The sequence below is a fragment of the Oryzias latipes genome, chromosome 8 (assembly GCF_053564925.1).
Source record: "Oryzias latipes strain Hd-rR chromosome 8, Olatipes_Hd-rR_3.1".
NCBI classification, from domain to species: Eukaryota; Metazoa; Chordata; class Actinopteri; order Beloniformes; family Adrianichthyidae; genus Oryzias; species Oryzias latipes.
In genome coordinates this window covers 26,304,752-26,328,545 of record NC_136244.1, presented here as the reverse complement: position 1 = coordinate 26,328,545, position 23,794 = coordinate 26,304,752, and the positions used below count along the sequence as shown (strand labels likewise).

At 40.6% G+C, this 23,794-nt stretch overlaps 1 protein-coding gene across 6 annotated transcripts in view; it reads right to left on the bottom strand.

Moving 5' to 3' along the window:
* Window positions 1-508: 508 nt before the first annotated feature.
* shisa6a (shisa family member 6a) overlaps window positions 509-23,794 on the bottom strand; it is a 63,846-nt gene continuing 40,560 nt past the window's right edge. The window contains exons 5-10 of one of the 6 annotated variants that reach the window (XR_013657848.1): window positions 12,664-12,726; window positions 12,183-12,203; window positions 9,142-9,270; window positions 1,508-4,862; window positions 1,341-1,423; window positions 509-1,268 (exon numbers count right to left, since the gene is read on the bottom strand). Coding sequence is in view for 2 of the 6 variants with exons in the window: in XM_023957280.2 (XP_023813048.1) it covers window positions 4,255-4,862; window positions 9,142-9,270; window positions 12,183-12,203; window positions 12,664-12,726 (821 nt within the window). In the remaining 4 variants the exon portion in view is untranslated. Of the gene's footprint in view, window positions 4,863-9,141; window positions 9,271-12,182; window positions 12,204-12,663; window positions 12,727-23,794 lie in introns of all 6 variants that reach the window. The other 5 variants (XR_013657846.1, XR_013657847.1, XR_013657849.1 and 2 more) reach the window with 5 other exon arrangements.

The following is a 23,794-nucleotide window of genomic DNA, read 5'->3' as shown; positions in this document are numbered from 1 at the left end:
GCAGCCGCACCGCTTTGTCTTCAGCAAGGAAGTCCCTGTACTTTTTGGATTTGTTTGAACTTTTCCCAAAAATAAGTAATTTAATTTATGTTAAGATTTATTTACTATGAAAACTTTCAGGAAACTGTTTATTTAACTTGTAAAAAAACACTAAAAGATGCTGCTGAGCCTTTTACTCTTTGCACTTTTAGGAGCAATTTCTTTGATTGCATTTTTTTCAAATAAACAAAGTTCATTGTTGGCGTTTGTATTATTCCAAATTTTGATACCAATATTTTCAATTCTTCTGCAAATGAATATCGGCTCCAAATATCGGTTATCTGGCTACTTGACTGTTAATCGGTCTCCGCCCTGAAAAATCAGTTGATCTCTAGTTGAGACTTTGGTAATGACCGCCGTGTCGTGGAAATGCCGTCCTCCACTTTTCACCCTATGTTTGGAGCTTAAACTCATTTTCATCGTCTCATCAAAACACATTTATTCAGCGAAATGATCCACTGAAAACATCTAACACTCTTGATGTGCTTTAATAATCATAAACAACCCAAAATGCACACAAACAGTCATCCTGCGGGTTTGAAGCACAACTCCGCCGTCCGTTTCATTTCAAAGAGTCACAGACGCTTTCTTTGACAATGAAAGACGATACAATCCTAAACCGAAAGGACAACAAAGCTTTGATGGAAGCAACCGAACCTTTTCAAGACTGAGGAGACTTACACGGCGTGAATAGAAAATATTGCACATAGAGAAAAGGCTCTTGGGATGACATCATTATTAATTAGGAGATAAGAAGAAACAAGTTTGTGAGATCCGTCGAGCAAACCGGAGATCCGCAGATATTAGCGTATCACAGTCCTCTGAAAAGGTGACACAGAGACGAGGCCATCCTCCTTTTCTGCAGACGAAGAAAGGAAATATCCAAAGTACAAAGACAGTAAAGTTAAGTCTCTGACTGACATCATTAAATGCAGATCTGGCATTAAAAAGGAAAGTGGCACATCGAGTTGGGAAAATCCGTTATCTGGACTGGAGATCCGCCCGACCAAAGTCTCACATCCATGATCCAACAGCAGAAGTCAAATCAACTCGCAACAAGACATGAGGAGCAGCTGTGAACGTGATCACAAACGATTAAAACAACCTTTTGCCCTTTAGTCCAATCACAATTCAAAAGAAGTGTGAATTTCTTCTGCAGATTAGGTCAAAATTCCAGAAGACTCTTTGGTGAGGAGGACGCCGACGACTTCATGTTCCAAACAAAGATCCTGAAAATCTCAGATTGGGCATCAAAAAATGGATGAATCAGGTCTGAGATGTTTTTAATGGTACAAACTTGCCTCTGTCTGTTACTGGGGCAGGAACCTGACGGCTGCCGTTGAGCAGCCAAAGACCGGTTGGACAAACACGTAGACTCGTTTTTCTGAAAGATTTACACAGGCTGTCTGGGAAACTGAGGCTTTCTTTCACATATTTACGAATAGAAAAGTCTGGTTGTGAGTTTTACCTCCAGAACATACATTCCTCATGTGTTCCTCTGAGTTTGGGGGGTCGTCACCTCTCAGGGGCCACACGTCTCACAGTTTTCAACCATTGAAATCAAAGCAAATACCATTAAAAACACCAATAGTTGGCTTTTTTAAAAAAAAAAAAAAGGATTCTGCTTCAAGTTAAATGTGAAAATTATATCAAACTTAAAAAAAAAAAAAACTTGTTTCTATTGAAACAAATAGAAACAAAGTTGAACAGCAGCCCTTAAGGGAACTTCATTGCCTTATGGGGCTTGTAGGAGTTTGACACCGATTGTTGTTTTATGCAAACTACCAGACTCTGACCAAACCAGGTCTCAAACTAGACGAGATGTTTGCTGATCACTGTGGTTCCGCTGCACCACAGCCTGGAGTCAAACAGCGGGACCACATTTACCTTATGGATTTTTAACAATGATTTTTCTGTTGCTGCTCCAGATTTGATGTCCACACACTTCCAGATGTGATGTTTTTGTAAGCTAAGATCTTGAATTCTCTTTGGTTTTTTAACTCTTTTTAGTTGATTTTATGGATTTGAAATGCATATTTTTCCATTTTATGCAGGTTTGGGGCTGTTGTCTTAAAGTAATTTGTTTTTATACACAACCAGTGTGTTTAGGTCTTGTATAAATAAAGTTTCCTTAGATTTTTTCCAAAATTTAAATAGATAAAAACTCAATGGATCATCCAATCCTAATCCTAATCTAAAACAGGTTTAGGTGACTATGAATAACAGATATTTTGAAACATTCAAAATTTTTCAAGCCAAAGCACAAAGTGAAACATTTTTATCAGATCTCCCATAAATTACCTCAATATTTATGTATCTGATTTTCATGCATTTGTCCAAATGTTGATGATCTTCTGCAGAAGTTTGGAGGTTTATTTACCTGAAATGTCACAAACGTGGGTCTTTCTAAAGGTCTGTTTCATAAGACAAAGTAGATTTACGAAAATTTGCTCTTTTATGTAGGAACTTAGGAGGTTTTTTTTTAAATCCACTGGTGGCTCATTAGATTGTCACGTGGGTTTTTGAAGACTTTTAAAAAAAAGTCCATTCAATTGCAAAATATTTGCAGAGAAGCAGCCTCAATAGCAAAAGACACAACTTTCAGAACTAGTTTTACAGTACAGTGTTTCGCTTTTTATAGTAAGATTAGAAGGTAAGTAAATCCTGATGTTTTATTTTAACGTAAAAACCTTTTTGATCCTTTGGAGTCAACTCAGAGGAGAATTTCTAATGAACTGCTCTGCAGAAACTACGTCCTAGAAAACCACTCAGGATTTTGTATGTTTTATTACGTCCTAAAAAACCAGGCAGGTGTTTAGATGTTGGGTAAAAATCATAACAAAATGGGAACGCTTTGAAACTAGATTAATTAGATGATCGGATTGGGACTTTAGAAAGACTTTGAATATAAAATAAAATCATTTTGGAATAAAAGGAAATAAAAGAGGATAAAACTTGTGAAAAAAGGATTAGTCTGAAAAATATCATTTTTTCTTTTTAATGAATTGCGTATTGACTAATGAGGCGTTTAACTTTCCATCACAAAAGCGTGACAAGCGGCTACATGTTTACGTCTGTTTGAGCTTTTGGAGCCTCGAGTGGTGAGCTGAAGAACTGCAGTTTTGGCACGTGCACTTCTTTAACCATCAGTTAGCCACTCCATCCCTCTTTGGCAGTGACTTTGGCACCCTGTGATCAAGTGGCACAAAAGAGCAGCTTGAAATTTAGACCCTGGCTCTGCTGGTCAGCTATACGTTTGATAAAAAGGGCAAAACAGAGGGAGGACTGTTGATTTAAGGGCGCGTGTGATTCAGGACAATAAGGCATTGCTTTAATGAAAACATCTCGGCCAAAAATTGCTCCACAACACCTGATGTGTAGAGATGGAAGCTTTTGGGGGGGGTCAACATCCAGCCAGTAGGGTGGACCAAGCGAAGAGAGTTACAAACATGACCGCCTGAAGCTGCCACTCAGCACTGATGAAAGGTTTCCATACCACAAGCCCAGTTTGAGAAGACTCCCCATACAGATATTAGATCCACACAATTTGCAGACATCAGTGGAAATAATTCTAATCTGGGGACTTATCTAAAATCGAAATGAATAAACAGGAATCTACAGTAAGATCGGCTCCGCTTGGGAGAAAAAAAGCCAGCTTTCCCTCTTTTATGCTGCTAATATAGCTTATTTACAATCGACTATTGTACGCAACAGAAAAAGCCTGTTTCCACTTACAGTATAAGCTGATATGTTCCGGCTGTTCACCAAAAAAAAAGAAAAAGAAAAAAGAAGAGGAAAGAAATCCAAAAACAAAATGGAAATTGTGCTTTTTAACCGACAAATCCACTTCAATGCAGAAATTGGACGATTTCAAGAGGCACCGCTCCAAGTGCTTACATTAAGTTATTGACAATCTCTAAAGCTATAACAAGGACTGAAAATACAAATAGTAAATATAGTTTATTTATATATTTATAAAGATGATAATTTTGGAGACAAGAGTCCGGTTTAAAAAATAGTTTTTTTGCGTTTGCCGCGAGGGATCTTTGTGTCGATGCGCAAAGCCCTTATGATGCTCTAAGAGAGAAACTTTTCCCAGGTTTATTCCCAAAAGTCTGGATGAGACAAAGTTGGGGTTAAAAAGCAGGAGGAGGAGTCCTATTGGAGATAAACAGGAGAGCGAGCTGCAGGGAGGTGTCGGTGGGCGTTTCGTGGTTAAACAGTTACCTCGTTCTTACTGGCAGTGCGGTATGTGTGGTGGTGGCCTGGAATGTACTGTAGGTGGTCCACTGTGTGTGTCCGTCGGGAAGCAAACGCCTGCCTCTTGGATGTGCTTGCATGATGATTCACCATCAGCGTGTTGTAGGAGTCAGTAGAGGCACTGGGTTGGGAGTGCATCTTGGTCACCTTGTGGCGGTCCATGACCGGAGTGGTTGGCATCAACATGTCAGCGTGGGACATGGCCCGCGCCATGGCCTTCTCCCGGAACTTGTCGCGCCTCATTGCTGGAGACAGCAGCAAAGGATCCTGGGAGTGTAGGCGGTCTGCGGAGAGCAGCTGCTCATTAGAGAGGTTGCGACTGCTTCCGTAAGCGGCGGCTGCCACGGCGCCGTACGATGATAGGCCGTAGTCTCCACGCCGCGGTGTCCTGGGAGGGGACAGAACGTGGTCCTGGGACATGGCCCTCTGGACCCGACGTGGCCGCTGCCGCTGTTGATGCTGGTGGGGCTCTGAATTCAGCTTCACCATGTGGGTCGGACCCCGGCCCCCACCTTCCCCGTGATGATGCTTTCTTGGGTAGTAACTGTCTACGTCTTTATCACCTGTAAAACAGAAAGGTTGAATGAAGAGATGGGGCTCATTATTGAAGGAGGCTTAATGTACAATTTTAAACTAAATTTATCTGCAAGCAGCACAGAATGGTCCAAACCTGCCTGTAATCACTAGGGTTGGTTGTTGAAACTCTGAGCTGAGTTGGTACCGATACAGACGTATACGGTACAACCGGTACCATACTTCAGTGCTGTGTTAGGACATGTTAATCAGTTTTATTCATTCCAGTTTTGTTGTAGCCAACCCCTCCAGTTCAACTTGGTTTAACATTCAACGCACAATCAATGGGTGTGCGTTTTGTACGTAGAGCCTAAAACCATCCATAAAAACTTGTGTAGCTATGCATAGAAGAGCGTTTTCTAATGCAAAGGCCAATAGTGTGAACGTAGCACTAGACTGTGCTGTACAACCCAACAGTCTAACTTGATTGATAATTTACTGCACCAATGTTTTCTGTTGCTGGTATTTTAGTCTATATATACATATTGTATACAATTGTATATTTTTTGATATGTTTTGACCATGAACTTTTTCCCTTTTTAAAATGATGTTTGATGCAACTCAGAGATGGATCAATCTTCTTTCACTTTCGGCTTCTCCCATCAGGGGTCGCCACAGCGAAACAATCCTCCCTCAAGGATGAGTTGCATGGATAACTTGGCAATGTTTTTACGCCGGATGCCCTTCCTGACGCAACCCTCTCAATCCAACCGGGCTTGGGACTGCCACAGCAGCAGAGCAGCAGAGAAGGGAATAGGGAGCAGTCTGGAGTCGAACCCTGGTTTCATGGACGGAAGGCGCTGCAAACCAGCACGAGCTAAACCGGCCCCCAGATGTTGGATCATTAAAAGTGATTTTATCTTGGGTGTCGGCCATTTTATGACGTCATCCTAGAGCGTGTCTGCGTTTCGTCCAAACTTTTGCAGATGGATGTGCAGATAGTGCGCATAAAATGAAAGCGTTTAGTCGCTCACTAATAGCTCTGTGGAGAAAGTGGGTGTGTCCGTTAGTGTGGGGGCGGAGCTGGTAATGCAGACTTTGCCTGGAAGGGGCGGTTCCTCACTTTGTGATGTCACAAAGTGAGAACCCAATGGTTCTCGTGGATTGGGAAGAGCTGGTGCTTAGAGAGCAGGATTTTAGACTTAAAAGCTCAAAAAAGTTGATTTTACATGATATAGATTCTTTAAAAACTTCGTTTCAAGCCTCTGTCCACTCATGTTTTCCTTTGGTGGGGATGTGGACTTACTTCCCTAAACCACAGGAACTTCTTGCTCGTCTTTGAAGGTTGGAGTTTGAGCTTTTTCATTTATGTGTATGCAAAAATGTTTTTCCACCTTCTGTTTCCTTAATATAATGGCATTTCCTAATTTATGTTCCTCTTTATTGCAAACACGGTTTTTATGAGAAAAAAAATAAATAAACCAGGAAATCCAAGAGCCATTTCCACAACACGGACAAAACCCAGCAGAACTACAAACACTCAGAATGACGGCCTATGCCTAATTAAACCTCAATTGTCAATTTCCTAGATTCGCAGAGTGTAAGCAGTATGTTTATGAGTCAGCTATTGATCACAGACGACTGTAATCATGTAATGCACTCCAGAAAGTGGTGGAGCAGTAACTACAGAGCGATCTGCAGAGGCTTGTGGGATCGGAGCTGCATTTTAATCCCTTTTAGGGCGATTAAGGTGAGAGAAAAAGCAGCACTCCTCCTGCTGCTCACAGAAGTTAAGCAGCTTATTGAAGGCAGCAGACTCCGCCCATCCGATGGCTGGTAAATAGAAGTTCTCAGATTTGATTTAGTTATGACTTTGGCTGCAGATGGTGCTATGAATTAGCACCTAATTATATTCCTTTGGACATGCATTTAATCCCCCTACTCCTGCTGGAAACTAACTTAATTATGGCCGGAGCCTTGTGAGAAAGGTGAAAGGTCATAATGGATGATTTAGAAAATCTGGTGCTGGCATCCTGTCCCTACTTGTAACATTTATTTATCCTCAAACAAGCTTCTGAAAGTTAAGAAAACTTGTGTTTTTAATTTTTTTTAAACATTTTTTTTTAAATTTAATGAAATTTAATTTAATACAAAAGATGTTTGGAATGGAAAAGGCAGAGGCTTTCGCTTATTGAAGGCTAAAAAATAAAATAAAGTAAATATAAATAAAAAAAACAATAATATAAATACTATAAATAAAGTATAAAGAAAAGTCTATATTAGTATGTTTACTCATGTTCAACGTTGGGTTGATGTTGTTAATGGCATCAAATACATTTTAATTGACTTTCCCCGTAGCAGAAACTACCTTTTACATTTATATAATGAATTATGTGAGCGTTTTAAACCGCTTTCTAAAACTTTACGTCCCGTTTCATGAAGTGTAATTGCAGCTGACTAAACGCGTGCTCCTGTTCTGTTTAGCCATCTGGCTCGGGACTCGCTGCGTTCATAAAAATGCGATCAATAGCAGAAAACCTTCATGAACAACTCGGACAAACATTAGGTTTACAGCAGCCATCATATTCAAATGGAAATTGTCCCACAGAGGATAATGATCTGTAGCATTGCTATGACAACAAAGCACCGTACTGTTGGAGCCCTTTTCCTAAAAAAGAGGCTCTTAAAATGTAATTTGGATCCCTGTGGAGCTAAATTACACCCCAATAATGAGTCAGCTTATAAGCAGGTAGACAGGTGACCGGGAATGAGAGTTTCTGCGCGCTGTCGATCATTTTCAGAAGTTCATGTCTCTAAAGAGGTGAACGAGTGAAAAATGGTATCGTTATTTAATCCCAAAGTAAAATGCTGCAGAAAGCCTGCAAGAATGGATGAATTCCTCCGGACTGAAAACACATTTGGTTCAAAAAGTTAATGTCTGTGCCTCTCACAGGAGTCAATGACTTTTTGATTGCTGTGGTAATTCAGAAGGTTGGGCTCAATTGAGCTGCTGAAATAAAAAATATGAATGGAGTCACAAACTCACCAAATGACACCAGCTTTACCAAAGCGCAGGTTGGTTTTTACCAAACAGTAAACCTTTTACTTCCTCCTGATTGTTTGAAATCTTAGGACAGATAAAGGCCGCGTCACGCAGACACTACCTACATTTTGTGCACGTATAAAACTTCGGTCTTCTGTGACATGTGCGTGATTCACTCTGTAAATGTTTATTGTGTTCGTCAGTCGATGTCCTTCGAGGGTTTTTTACGTGAATTTGGTTCTGAGCTGCTTAAAATCTTTGGTCACATGAAAATTATGCAGTTTATGCATATTTTATGTAGTTTGTATGCAAGAAGTACTAAAATCGTAACCAATTGTGTGTGATTTTTGCAAAATGCATACGATGTGGCTAGAGCTGTGGCTAGGGATGGGTATCGTTAAGGTTTTAACGGTACTACTACTCTTAAAGTTAAGTCTTCACTTCCTTGTTCTGATTCTGCTCATAAAGTCTCTCAGTTCCACCAAAAATACCAGCTAAAGCTCGTCTTTAGCGGTGTAGTTTTCCACAGAATCCGGTGTCAGACCGTGGAACAAGTGAACAAAACAAGGAAGCTCAGAGAAGAGAGTCTGTCTGCCATCTGCGTCAGTTTTAGCACTACATCTCCCATGATGCATTGGGTTAAAGTGACAAACATTTTTGTCAAGGTTAAAGTACGCAGCGTTCTGTCAAAATGTCTGTTCTTTTTACAAGTTGCAAACACGGTTGAAAGGTTTTGTAGATATGCTACTGTGGCTAACGTGTAGGGGTTTCAGACTGCGTTTTCTTTTTTTTTTACGTGTTACTAACAAGGTTGGGACTTAGCGTAGTAATGGTAATGTTTGTCTTAGCTGTGTCAGTCTGTTATGGTGCAAGCAAGGTCAGGAGTTAAGGGTATTTTGATGATGCCTACATGTAGCATGTTACAAACAAGATCTAAAGTTTCTGTGAGCGAAGGTAATAAAGTCTTATCTTTTACTCTTTTGTCTCGCGGCGTGCCATGACACGAGTTAAAATATTCACTGACGGTGCATCTTATAGCGTGGAGAATACGCTAAACCCAACCAACAGCAACCCATTCAGCCTAAAGGTCTGTAGGAAGGATCACTAATGTCAAAAACTGGCACATGTGGCAAATGTCTATGTTGGCTCCAAAGGACAACTGGGGTTGGTATAAAAATCTATCCAGACATTTATCATATTTGTAAAAAATTGCATTGAGAAATTGTGAAACAGCTGACGGTGAGATGTGGTTGGACAGTGATGGGGCAGATGAGGAGAACATTCACCTAAATCGGGCTTGAGGGTGAGCTCGTAGGACGGTGCCAGATGGTTCAGGTTCTGGAAGGATCTGGACAGGGACAGGTCATAGGGCTCTGTTGCTGAGGTCAGGATGTTGTTCATCCGCTGAGGTCTTTCTGTGGAGGGGGGGGGGGACAAAAGAGGAAGTGATGTAGCCGTCCACATACTGTTAGTCAGAAATAATGGAAAGAAATGGTGATGCAGAAGAAAATGTGTCTGGGGACAAAATGCTCCAAATTGTCTTTACTGATGCCACACTGAAGTAACTTTTTCTAGTTTTATTTTGTTTTGCAAAAATGTATACAGATATTTATCAGTTTAGATCCCGAATACATTTCCAAGGGTAAATAATTGGATTCTGGCCAATTCCAAAAGCTCTTCATATCCAGGGCCAGAGGCAAAGCCACCTGCTGACCAACATGTCCTCAGGTAAAGAACGCCGCTCTGCTCTCCTGAGTTTCCTCCTCTCTTACTGATTGGATCAGTCTGAACAACAGCCCGGAGGCAAGAATCTATAAATCAAACCACGTCAAGCTGAAGCTGGGTTCCTTTCTGCTTCACGGTCCGGCTTAAATGCCAGGGCTGAGCAGACATCAACGTCGCACCATCCCTGTTGCTGAACCTCGTCCCAAAGCCGCCACTCCGTTCAAATAAAACTGTGTTTACAACCTCCATGGGAGCGTCTTCCCTGTGCTGAGCTCCTTCCATTTGCATACAAACATTTATCTGCATTTTCTTTCAGTAAAACCTCCAGAGAGGGAGGAGGAAAAGGTCTGAATCAAATGAACACATCAAAGCCTTTCAGTGCTTAAAAGACCCTGAGAGCTGCTCATTTTGTTTCTTTAAAAAGAGAAAAAATAAAAGTCAAGGTTTTATTTTAGAACCTCAGCCAGGCAGAATAACAGCCCAATTAACCATTGCATTGTATTTTTATAGTTGAAGCAGTTTTCTCTCGTCGCCATCCTCTTTAGAATTCCCTCTACAGGTTTGGTTTCTCAGCCATCTTCATGTCTGTTAGATCAAAGATGGATGGAAATCCCATGTATCCGATTTTTATCTGATGCAACTTTAATTTTTCTTCTTTAAAAAAAAAAAAAACTGTTGAAAAACCTGTTTGCACATCAGCAGAGCAATAATGTTCATCAGAGAACTGAAATGGTTATAGTTCAGGTCACATTGGAATCAAAGCCACCGCTTTGGATCGATGGCGGTGAATTAATAAGATGAACTTTATTTTTAATCCGCTGTAATGAAGCATCCGTCAAACAGACTTAAATGAGTCACACTGTGTTCCTGGGTCTTATCAATTCTGTTCGCTGTACTTCCTCCTGAGTCATTTGGCCAATCCTGGTCCGCAAGATCCACCACCCTGCTTGTTTCAGTTGGATGAATGAAGGTCCCAGGCAGGGTGGTAAATCATAACGTTAGGTTGGTCAGCTTTTACCTTTTAGAGAACGTTGTTTGCTACAGAGCTCAGATGAGACTTTTCTATTATTAAAAGTGAGATGAATGAACTTCATTCATCATTCATTCATCTTCTAAACCCGTTTTTGTTCTTTTCGGCGTCACGGGGCTGCTGGAGCCTATCCCGGCCACTCGTGGGCAAAGGCAGGGGCCATCCTGGACAGGTCCCCAGTCTGTCACAGGGCCACAAATTGCACACCCATTCACACTCCCAGTCACACCTAGGGACAATTAACCAATGAACCTATGAAGTATGTTTTTGGACGGCGGGAGGAAGCCGGAGATCCCGGAGAAAACCCACGGATGCACGGGAAGAACATGCAAACTCCTGGGTAAACTTCAGAGACTTTTTTTATGTACTGAAGGTCTGGTTTGTCTGTTTTTCTATTTCAGACTGATCCATGTGAAAGAAAAACAATCAAAAACGGGTCATGTCAGGCCACAGAGCCAACTCCTTCCGTCTCTCAACTAAAGTGGAAAAAGGCTGATCAGCTCAGTCTGAGCTGAAACAAAATATATTCTCTTCATGTCAGATGTTCAACGGGCATCTATAAAGCTTCATGGAAAAGAAGCAGACAAGTTTTGAAACTTTTAAACTTGTGCTGATCATTTGCTGGTTCGTGTATTGAATGTTGGTTCTATTGCTTCCTAAACTGCCTCTTGGCCTGGATAGACTTTTGGAATAGATTTTATTTTCAGTTTCTGTTGGTTTAATAGAGGAAATCACTTGTGTTTTATGCTGATGACACCCTGCTCTACCCACCAGTCATTGAAACCCCATAAATAAAATTCCTTCTGGAGGTTGAATACATTCAAAGTCTATGAATTAAACAGATCCCATTGAGTTTCCAAACACCGGAAGATATTTCTGTCAGATTACTCATTCTGCACGGTCTCACTTTTGCTCTGTTAGAACCTTTTTCACAACTTTTAACCAACAACTCCAGATGATTTTTCTTCTATATGCTACTTCTGTATTTTCAAACCAAAGGGAAACTGATTGATACTTGAAGACCCTGAAGAATCAGATAAAATTGGACCAACACCAATGTCAGGAATTTATGACAAAAAATACCCTGCGATGACCTCATTAGGCAAATCCATGGAAAGAAGTGAGGAACCGTCACACTGAGACAGACAGTTCAGTTCAGGGTATCAGTAGCTGACACATTTAAAGCTCCCTTTACTCAGCGAAGCTCCTGCAGCTCACATATTTGGGACGCCCAGTCGTCGGTCAAGAGACGCAGGGCTTCTGGTAGTGGGCTTAAAAATAGGACCAGTCTGCTTCTGCAGCATCGAGCATATGGTGGGGAGGATAAAGTTGGTCAGAAAGAGAGAACTGGAGGGGGGTTTGTGTGGCAGATAGAGGTGGTGACGGAGAAAAATAAAGCGTGAAGAAATAATACTGAGGTTGGATTAAAAGGTAATGCAGCAGTGAGAAGTTTTGGATACACAAGCAATGATCCCCAGAGTGCAGGAAATTAATTTTGACCTCAAAATGTACATAATGCATGTTGAAGGTGATGGAAAATACACATAAACACAATGTATGTGTATCACTTACCATATCTCATAGTTCTGTGGGCTAACAAATCCAGAAAGAAAGCATATTTTACTTCCTTCTGTCTGTTGTGTTCTTTTTCTCTGTGCAGTTTATAAATGCACATTCTGGCTTGAATTCTGCTGCGTTTCACTGTTATTGGGATGCAGCAGAGCTACCCAGCAGTTTCGGGCCGAAAGAACCACTTTCACAGAAAAATCACATATCAGGAAAACGATGAGACGCCGCAGCAGAAACTGGGATTCCAATCACTTCAGCAAACTGCAGACGATCCGTTGATTATTGAACATTATTTCTTAATTTCCCTGGTGACAGATGGACGGTTTCCAATTATAAACAAAAGCATATCAGCAAAACTGCTGCAGACACATCACAATGAAGCATTTTAATTTGGAAAGTCAACACGGGTCGATCACCGGCAGGGAATCTGGTCAAGGACTTCACCGAACTCTGAAGGGAAACTCCTCAGGACGGCTTCACTTACCCAGTTTAGGTGTGAGCACAGTCAGGTCCAGGTGGCTGTGCTGGTAGTCATGTTGATGGTTTCCTATGGCAACAAGAACAGACAGAAACAAACGGGTTAACACGCTAACGTTTGATGGGTGGTAACTGCAAAGGATTTCAGAGGATTCCTGATAATTCCAGGTTATTTTGTTCTTCTCCAGTTGAGTTGATGTAAAAATTCTGTGTGTCCATCCGGTTCAGAATGTTCTACCTCACTGAAACAAATCATTCCTATTCCTATCTGTGTCCATAGATGAGAATTGGAATGAAATTCCTTTTCAGATGCACCATTTTTACAACAATGGAAAGGCACAACGGCCGCATAACAGCGGACGCCGCTCCAGTCCACCTGTTGATCTCACACTCCGATCTTCTATGATAAGACGCATGGACTCTTCTGCCTGGGAACACTGAGAACTGGTTCCATTCAATCCTTCAGGTCTTCAGGGCCGCTTTCAGAAAAGTTTGCAAATCCCTGCAGTTGTTTTCTACAAGCACCGAGTGTTGAAGCTCCTGTTTGCTGGCATGGCTGTGATCGTTGGTTGAAGGTTGAAAGAAATATTTGTGTAGTAAACAGGGGCGGAGCTAGAACATTTTATATGAGGGGGGCAGAAGAAGGGAAGGGTGGGACAAAAAGAGTGGAAGGCCATTACAAATGTCAACTATACATATTTCTAACAGTTTTATTATTGTTGCTTTTGTTTTTTTTACAATGCCTAAAGAAGCTTGTACTAATGATTTTTTTAAATCTTTGTCATTATTGATACTAATATTGACTGAAAAGTTGAACGGGCAAGATAGAGGCAAAGCTTTTTGCCTTTTTTAACCCTTGCCTCCTGTAGCTCCGCCCCGGTTGCAAAGAAAAAAATAAAACTGGACTTCCTTATATTTTGATTTAAAATGCTCCACATTACACTGTTTCTCTGTGTTGATTTGTAGCTACTGTTGCTGTTCAGGTACTTCCTGTTTCTCTGCGACGTGATTCTACTCATGAAACTCATTAGCTAAATTACACTGCCCCCTGCTGGCCGAAGCAAACCTCAGATGTTCGGGATTTTTCTGCAATTAAAACAATGAAGTATTGATGATTTTTTAAAGTAAATGATTGAAAGTGATCCTCCCAAAGCAACACTAATGAAAACATTACAAATGAAAAGACATTGTGAAGAAATAAAAAAGTTAGAAGATAATGTTAAATCTTTTCCATGATCATTTTGTCCCTCAGCCGTCCTGGACTGAAGGACCAGATTGTTTTTCGCAATTTGTCTTTCTTTTTGCGCCTTTGAGTAAAGATTTCATCCCCGCTGCAAATCCTCAAAACCTTCCCAGAATGTATACACACACCTGGTAAGATAGATTTTGAGCAAAATGAACCACTCTGCCCTATAAATTATGACATCACAACAGGAGAAACCATCCAAAAAGTGAATGGGGACTAAATCTCTTATGAGGCTAATGAAACCACGTCAGGGACTTTCAAAGGAAACTTATGGGATGGCCACAGGACCTAATATGCTGATTTGCACCACAACATGGGAAAAATTAACCTTTTGCTTAAATGAGATCCTTGACAAGAGTCTTTATTAAAGAAAAACAAAAAAATATAAACAGGTTTAATACCAGCCACAAACTTATAATCAAACGTATTGATCCTCATGTCTGAAGTGCCATTAAATATAAAAAGGGGTGTATGTGTTATAGGGACGTTATGATTGATTATTGGTTTTATCCGTTTGATTGAAAACATTTCTTGAAACGTGTTCAGATTTCTTGATGCTGATCGTTAAAAAACAAAACAAACAAACCCTGCTGGATATTTAAAGCCACAAAGCCAATCTCACTGGCCTTTATGATACAGATAAAGCAAAATTTCATAAAACTTTGACACATGGGGGACATGGAGTCACCCGGCGAGGCAACGAGAAACGCTGACTCTCCAACAATGTCAGCAAAACTACCTTTACCATAAAACCATCAAATGATATTCCGGGTTTCTGTCGGCTCCTCCGTCCACGCAGGGTTTGCTGCGTTTCCATATATGAAGTCTTGATTCGCTCAGTGTCTCCAGTGAGCTGTAAACTGCCACTGCTAGGTTATGAGGCCGTTTCTCCATCTGACAGAGTCCACAGTCCGTCACTGCTTTAGCAGAAAGATTGATTCTAGGCTCCTTAAAGAGCGGCGTGGACGCAGCTCCACAGATCCATCTCTGCAGGGACTCACTGAACCACCAGCACTGCTGTCTGTTGTTCTGCTGGAGGACCAACACAGCAGCTAATTGGAAAACCTTCATTACTAACACGCGACGCCACCTTTTTCAACATTATTTCAGAAAACTAACTTGATGATAAAAAAAACGGTGTGAAAAAGTTATAGAACAATATACGTAAAAGTCCGACAAATCCCAAATTAGGGGTTTAAAGGTACATCTTAAATAGAAACCTACAAAAACGTTTTCAATCATATTTCTAATTGTCAAATTTAAGTGGACTGTGCTAAAATGAGGCTGAACAATGTTAAAACTAGAGTTAATCAATTCAGGGAATCCTTTTATATTGAAATCGTAATTTGACTGAAGATTTCATAAACCTATTGAAGCTGTTGATGAGAGTTTGACGAGTCATGTCAACATCTGCTTTAAGGCCACTGTGATGATTATTTCTAAAAGCAATTTATTTCGGGCAAGGCTGACCTAAGACACATTTCACAAAATATTTTTGAAGAAAAAAAAATAAATCCAGATAACATTGACAATTATTATTATTATTTTACATAAAACATTAAAAATCCAATAACTATTGATGATCAAAATGATTAAAGTACAAAAACTGTAAAAAACCTAAATTGAGCATAAATGGTGGAAAACATTAATCAAATGCTAAAAAAACAAATGAAACAACATGGAAATGAGAACAAAGCATTGACTGAGTGGCCCCGCCCCCCAGGCGTTCCAAACAGGAAGTACCCGCTGGCTCAAACAAGCCAAAATCCCATCGACTTCTCTAGAGAAATTAACAGCTGTTACTTTTTTCTTGATTTCTTTCTTCTTCTTTTTTTGTAGTTTAAACTTTTCAAGTTAAAAACTGACCAATCAGATGCCTCAATAAAAGTGGGTGGAGCCTGCTGGCCCCCACATCCAGCCGTCAAAAAACGTTGCTTTCACATAGGGGTGTGGCCTTCCAACAAGCTCACTCCTGCTTTTGTTAGAGCAGTTGCCATAGAAACAATCACTCAGAACCACCAAATCACTGACAACATTTGGCTCCAACACGGCGGCATCCGTATCGACTGAATTGACTTCATTTGGTTGGAGCCGGAAGAAACCATTTTCTACGGACGACGTCACACTCGGCCCAGTTCTAAGCGACAATTGCGCCCTCGCGTTTAAAAAAAGTGAATTTTTAAGTGTCACTTCTACAACTTTAAATACACAAGTACACCAAAATGTTTTATAAATTAGCATGAAAATGCTTACATGCAGCAGCAGCATGTGGCGTTTCCTAAAAGGTTTCCACAGACATAAATGAGATGTCACTGAAACTCCTGGCTTTTCTGAATAATGAATCCTTCTCCAGTTTCATCCTGTAATTATAAAACTCTGCTTTGGTCCTTTCAGCCTGCAGCTGTACACTACATTTCCTGCTGAAATTACACTCACTTCTGTATCCCTGCAGCAAAGAAACCAATATAAATTCCACATTAAAAAAGCAAAACAAGAAACAAAGAGCTCCCAAACTTTAAACCCAGTTTATCTCTCCACGATGCTCGTCTTTGGGGTAACCTCAGCCTCTGCGTGTGTGAAATCCAATTATAACCTTTGAATGTCTTCTTTCAATGCTCCTGCAGCAACTCTGACTCTGCACACCAGCATAAATATGGATTTGTTGAACAGCATAATCAATTAAAAGGATCAAACTATAGAGCAGCCAACAGTTTGGAATCACTTACAAGCAGCTCTCTGACGGCAGCTCCACTCATCTCTGAGGGGGATTCGACTGAGCCGGTGGAAGGAGAGGTTTCAGGACAAAACCAACCACAACCACGGAAACAGCAACTCGCAAAGCGGTGCGACAAAAAGGTGCAATTTATGACACAACGTCGGGGAACAAAACAGGGCAGGACAATAAAAACAGGACGTTGGTGCAAAGCCCCTTTCCTGTGATCCATCTGTTTACACGCTTACTCTCCTGCTAGCTTACAGCCCCTGACTCTCCCAAACAAAACCGGCGAGCAATACCAGAGCTATCCAGTCGTACTGGATCCAGACTCCAGCTCAGACCAGGAAAACAAAGACGAACATGGATCTATTTGTCTGCAGAGGATGCATCAGAACAGAGCGGAGCAGGGAGCTTGTGGCCCCGCCCAGCGTATCTTTTACGTCACTAATATGATTATTATCAAACTGCATTTGTTTTTCTCCTTCTGATTCACTATAATTTTACTAAAGAAATACTGAGAAATGCAATTTTAAGCTGAATTTTCTTCATCTCCATCATCAGAAAAATGTCATAAAAACAGGTTAAAAACACCAAAAGCACCATTTGCATTGGAGTTCTGTTAACTCAGGAACCTTTAAGATGTCATGGAAACAGTCAAAAGCATCCAGATGATGCTGAGTTATGCTAAAAATGCTAAACATGCACATTTTAAATCCTTCAGGACCTGCAATGAAATCACCTACAAAAAGATTTTTACTTTCTCCAAGTCTATTAAAGACAAAATGATTCCCAGAAGCTCCTCCACCAGAATAATAATTATAAACTTAAACAGAAAAATATAATAAATTCTGCATGATTGAGAAACACAAAACTATTTATAATAGTGCTGGATAACTATTCACAAGTTTAATTGCAATTAATCGCCTGATTTCCCGTGATTAAATGCAATTAATGGCATTGCTGATTGCAAAATTTCATTATGAATTCAAAAGTCTCTGATTACAAACTTTTAGTTTAAAAAGTATTTGCTTTAAAAAAGATCATATTATTTCCAAACCCCAATCAGAACTTAACAGTCGTTATTTGAACAAGATTTTTCACGTTTTGTTTATTTAATAACTAGAATAAACATATAATTGAGTCAGAAAAGCAGAAACGGTCCATGTTCTGTCATGATGTTCCTGTCAGAGAAACACGGATTCAACATCAATAAATCAAATCACAGCTTTAGGATTTTCTGTATCTTTTATCCAGGTTTATATAAAATGCAACAATTACATAAAATATATATTTTATGAATGTATGAAATAGTCTTCTCTGAAGGATTTACAACAATAAAAGGAATCTTTGATCTAAAATCATCTTTAACACCAGCAGTGAGTTACTTGAGATAACGTAAGTGTGACCACTTTAAGATGAATGCAGTCACTGAAGCTCAAGCCGTGTGCTGAAATGCTGAACACTGCTGGGTTTTTGGTTATATTTGTGGTAGTTTATCAGTAAAAATTCTGTTTGCAAAAATTCCTTTTTTCGACTCGTAGCAATGATGTCACCACTCTGGTTCCGCCTGGATCTTAAATCCAGAAATGATCTTTAGTTTTCATCAAATTTAAGCTGTGCTTGCACAAAAACCAACAAAATGAAGAGCCCATGTCTGCTGACTGAGTTGTTTAAAAGTTAACTGCCATTCATTTTCAATAGAGTTGAAAGAAAAGTTTTGGTTCTGTAGTTTAGAAAGTTGAAGAGCTACAAAGTTGAACATTTCGAGCGCCAATCTCCCAAAAGAGCTCAGCGTTTTGGTAACCGAATGAATTAAATGAGAGGGTTGAAGCATTATGGACGTCCAAAAACATGCGGAAAGTGGCAAGAGAATCTCAATAGTGTGAAAGCTTCAAACCATTCAAACAATAAAAGAATATTCTGTTGAAAAAAAAAAAAGGATTATCCAGCCATGTTTTGCTACTTCAAGTTACAGGCTGACAAATTCATTAGTAATTATGCACATAATTTAGATTTCTGTCAATTTTATATTATTTTGTATATTGTTTCATTTTGGTGTGATAGCGTTCAACTCCAGTCTTCCAAAAGGAACAAATGGTGCCAAAATGATAATAAATGAAAGAGTTAAAGATAAAATCTAAAACATTATCAAAGTTAATGAACTAGTGAATCCAAGCCTTTTCTCAATCGTTTTCATTAAATGGAAAGCAGACATGAACTGTATTGGCTGTTTTTGAAGAACATATTCATTTTTTTTTTAGTTTTGTGACCCACAAGAAGACAAGAACTGCAAAAACAACCCACTTGCATAACTAAACGTTTCTCAAATGCATCGGTTTGTGTAAAGTTGGGTGTCATAAAAAAAAACATTTAGAAGAAACAATATCATATTCAAAGTTGGAGGCCATGATTTTCTTTTTTGGTGGGGCAGGGTGGCATTTAAAAGTCAAAGAAAAGACAGTCTACAGTGACGTTTGCCACACGGATCGTCTCTGACAACACCGGCCGCTTCCTCACAAATGAATTCAGCGCTTCCAGGTTCCAGCCGGTGGGCAGAGGGGATCCCACTGTGACCCAGATCCATTTTAAATGCCTCTCTATGGGGAGACTGATGGACAGACGCCGGCCATGGAGAGAGCTCATGCTATGTCATTATGCTGGCAGAGTGAAGCGACCATGTGGCTCTGATGGAACGTTTCACCTCGTTTTGCCTTTGTGCAAATGTGTGGCTAATGGAGAGGCCAGATACCCACCACTGCTGGAGGCGGCCAATCCTTGTTGACTTCCATTTGAAAATGTCCAGCTTTACAACTCAAATGTACATTTTTTTTCTCTCAAATAAACATCATACTTTAAATTCTATAGAACAAAAAGTAGTAAACCACACATTTTTTTTGCTGATAAATCTTGTTTTTTCCTCTTATTTCCCAGAGTTTGTCTCACAGTTGAGCTCATGAGGAACCAATCTTAGCTTAAACACTTTGTTTCCACCACACTGAACAATTAGCATATTCTTCCTGATAATAAGAAGTATTAGAATGCATCTGGTACCACTTTAAATGTGGTTTATCCGTGCTTCATGCCAGATAAAAGCTTGCATTTATACAGCTTTGTCAAATCAGCAAGCGTTTAAACTCGTAAAAGCCGTTCAAAAATAGATGCTGTGCTCTCTCTTAAGCCTTACTCACAACTACTCTTTTAGCTACATCTGGTCTGTCTGCGCGTGGTCAAATCTGTACACAGGTGACCTCCACGAAACACCAAGGTCCTAAATCGCTCAGTAGACAGAGGAAAGAAAAAGTTCCTGAATTTGCTGTACGGGTATGCGGGTCCTACAGAACACTAAAACAACACATTGAGGTGAGAAACAGGCGTGTCGTAACGACCGGAGTGTTGCGTAAACGACAGCTTTACCAATACGTTATGCGGTGAGTTCGGGGAACTTCCATTAGCCTTACGAATAATCCATGACAAACTCACCACAATGGTACGCTCCATTGTCATGCGATGGAGGAGCTTCTGTCCAAAGTTTTAAGCCTACATTGATGCATCGACTGTATATCTCTTTTACATGGGTTGAGTTATTGTAAAAGGTTCTACAAAAACATGGGTAATGCCATGTCCACGTCTGGGTTCATGACATCATGGGGAGACGCTCCCAGTACGGTGAGTTTCACCATCGACTGCAAGAGCTGCGTCTGAATGACAGACACTTTTAGCGGTACGTCTGTCTCTCTGTGACCCAGTATGACGACTGGCTGTCCCGCATTAGTCGCAAGAATAACAATAAAATTAGACGAACTCTTTATTATCGTCACCATCTAAATAAGTAAAATGTCAAAGACCTCCACGCTGCACCTGACGCTCAAATCCCCCCAACGGACATCAGATAGGATCTCTATATTGATGCTACAAAAAACGTATCGGGTGTGAATGCAGCTTAATGCTTTCCCATCGCAGTTATGGACAAAGCTCCAAACCCAACAGCTCTCCAAACACACCTCCCAGTAAGGGACCTTGTAAAATCTTTGTCTTAAACTTTTGATTTCTTCTGAAGCAACAACTTTTCTTATCGTGAAGGACATTGTTTATTATTATCATTGTTTAAATGTATTTGGTTAAATGTTAACTCAGATTGACCTTTTTAGACAGCTTTGTTTGTGTGTTCATCTGTTTCTCATCCCAGCCAGGATGAGGGGTTTTTACGACACTGTCCTGAGTCGATAAGGAATACTGTTTGAAGTTAGAAGCCACCAAAGGGCTCATTATACGACAGCCCCTAATGAACATTTTCTCTTTGTCTTGAAATTGTTTCCTCCTTCTTCTGTTCTTAATAAAAGCAGCACGAGGGAAGAGAGAACCTTTGAGAAGAGCAGCGTGGGGGTTGTCTTCTGTCACACTGGTTACTTCTCCCTTGTGCATGAGAAACTTGATTCTTGTTGTGGTCTATTGTTTCTAATTGTGTTTTTCTTTAATAAAACTGTGACTTTCGTTAGCCCTTCAGCATAAAGACAGTTGAAAGGTTTTGGGAAAAATACAGATTTTAGAAAGACTGTTGGTGCGCCTGATATTGAACAGTTGTTCTATGAGGATTTTTTCAAATGCTCACATAAAATTGTGTTCATCTTTCACATGCGACATTTTTTCTGCATACAAACTGTACATTTTGGATGTTTAAGCTTGGAGCCAAACCGGTAATTATTCTGTTTGCTGTCAGAGTTTTTGGCGTCCGGCAGCGAACCTTCACACTTCTCGCATCATTTTGATGGAAGTTTCTCTAAACTAGGATTTAAAAAAAAAAACGAATTTCTCAGCCTTATTTCCACTTCATTCACTCAGCTTAATTAAAACATTTCTCTTTGCATATTAAATATTCTTAATGTGTTAAAAGGAAAAAAACAGATTGTCTTTGCTGATGACAAATTAGTTAATTTTCCAGCTCAAAAACTGCACTTTTGTAAGAAACAGCTTTTCCACTCGGCTTATTTTAAAGCTAAAAAAAACAAACAAAACACATGAATGTGAATCCAGGCGATGCTTGGGCCTCTGTACCAACCTGGCGCCACCAACCGCCGGCGTCTCGTGAAGCTCCTTGGAGTATGTGACTTACTAACAAGGATAAGCACAGATTTATCTGATGTCTTCTTCGATATGTCAGAAGTAACATCACACAAAGCTGCCGTTATCCTTGCTGTGGAGAGCTGGACTCCTGCGCGAAGATTTCTACCTGTTGATCAGACATTACGATCCCCCAAAACCAGCAGAATTCTCCCTGTGACATCGCACAGCAGCGTGATCAATACCTCCACATCTACCGAAATGCTTTCATCACCACATCCCATCATGTTGAGTGTGAAAAAAAGGCAGAATGAGCTTCTTTGCATTAATTACACTCCACATTTTCCCGTAATTACACCGCTTTCTTGGCATAAAGCAGCTGTTGATCAGGAGGCTGATGAAGCATCTCGATGAAGGAGACGAGAAGCATTTGTCAAAACCGGAAAATGAAAACAGAGATCTTCTGTAATTGTGAGGCAAGCTCGGCTTCTCACCAGCATTTGCAGAATGCTAAATGTTTACTTTCCAGCTTGGAAAACATCTTTTTCTTTGACTTTGGATGAAGCTCATCCGAGTCTTACAGCCTCAGACCTCACTCAGTCAGGCTTCATGTAAAATTCATGGAGAACTAAAAATTCAGCCTGAACAAATGAGTGGAGAATGCTTCACATTTGGATGTGGAACGGGAGCAAAGGATGAGGAACCGATTCCTCCACGTCAGCCTCCCACCAGGGGCGCCTGAGGCCAATGATCTTTGTTTCTCCAGTATTGATTGGAGATTGGGTGTCACTGCCCGACACGCTTTTTCCAGTCAGGAGACTATCCAGTCTGTTGTTTACCTCTCTCAGGATGACCTTGTATCTTCCACAGAGAAATGCTGCTCATTTCTGTAGACTGAGTCTTGATTTGGAAGAAAATTAAGCTGACAAACTTGGACAGATGTGAAGCATCTGAAGCTTTTAAAACTTCACGGCTAACAGAGCTCGATGTGTTGTTTATGCCAAAAGCCATTTGACTGAAATGAGACCTTCAGGGGAAAAAAAAAAGTATTTTTGTTTGACAAACTGCCGGTTCTCCGGCTGTGTTTTCATATTACATGAGGCCAGGAATGTTGTTTCAATGCTGCATTAGTGTTTACGTTTAGACGACTTTACATAACTTTCTCACACATTATTACCAACTATCAAAGTTGAAATCAAAGTTTTTTTGTGACTAATGATGGCGTTTGTCAGAGATGTGATTCCCGATGCTTTTGTAGAACCCTTTAAAGTGAACCTGATCTCTAAACCCCATCCGTGCCTTCCATGCATGATGACATACACACTCAAAATGCTTTCATTTAATGTCGAGGCTAAAAACCTCGCACAGTAGCTCCTCCCACACGTATCACGCAAGTGTCTGAAAACATTTTAGGACAAGTGTCGAGCAGAGAATTTGACGCGTCCAAAGAGAGGCAGCGGACTGGAACTTGGTATGAGGGATTGCAGGGGGTGTAGTCACTACTGGCCTCACTGGTGGAGACCGGCGGCCTGCAGGTGACAACCTGTGCTAGACACGCAGGTGACCCGCATAACATCAGTCAGAGAAACGCTAGTCGCTAGCCTCTGTTAGCTTACGCGGGCTGAAACGATGGTCGTCTTTTCTTTCACCTCCTCTAGCATCTTGATTTGGACAAATGAAGACTCATTATTTCCCAGATCAGCTGCTGGCTCTGATGGAGATGCAGCCTCTGTTGACTTCGGCATTCTCCTAATTTTGCCCGTATCCCTGCACCCCGCCGCTTGATTGATCGGGGCTTTAGGGGAGCCATTTCTAATAAACTATTAACTTTTGTCAAAGCTAGGGAGGGACTCGAATCCCAGCAAAGACATTCAGACTTTATTGAGAAGCAATAATAAATTCATGAGGATGAAACTCCATTGTGGCGCAGATGTGTTGGCAATTTACAAAATGAAAGGGGAGGAAGTGGCACCTGCCTGAAGCCAGTCATCCCACCATCTTTCATGGATAACTGGCGTTCTCCTACAGCTGTTTCCGTCCCTGCCGCCTGCATTCGAGTGGCCTTCATGGGAGAAGAGCCCCTCTCCTCCCAGCCTTTCAAGTAATGTGCGATGATTA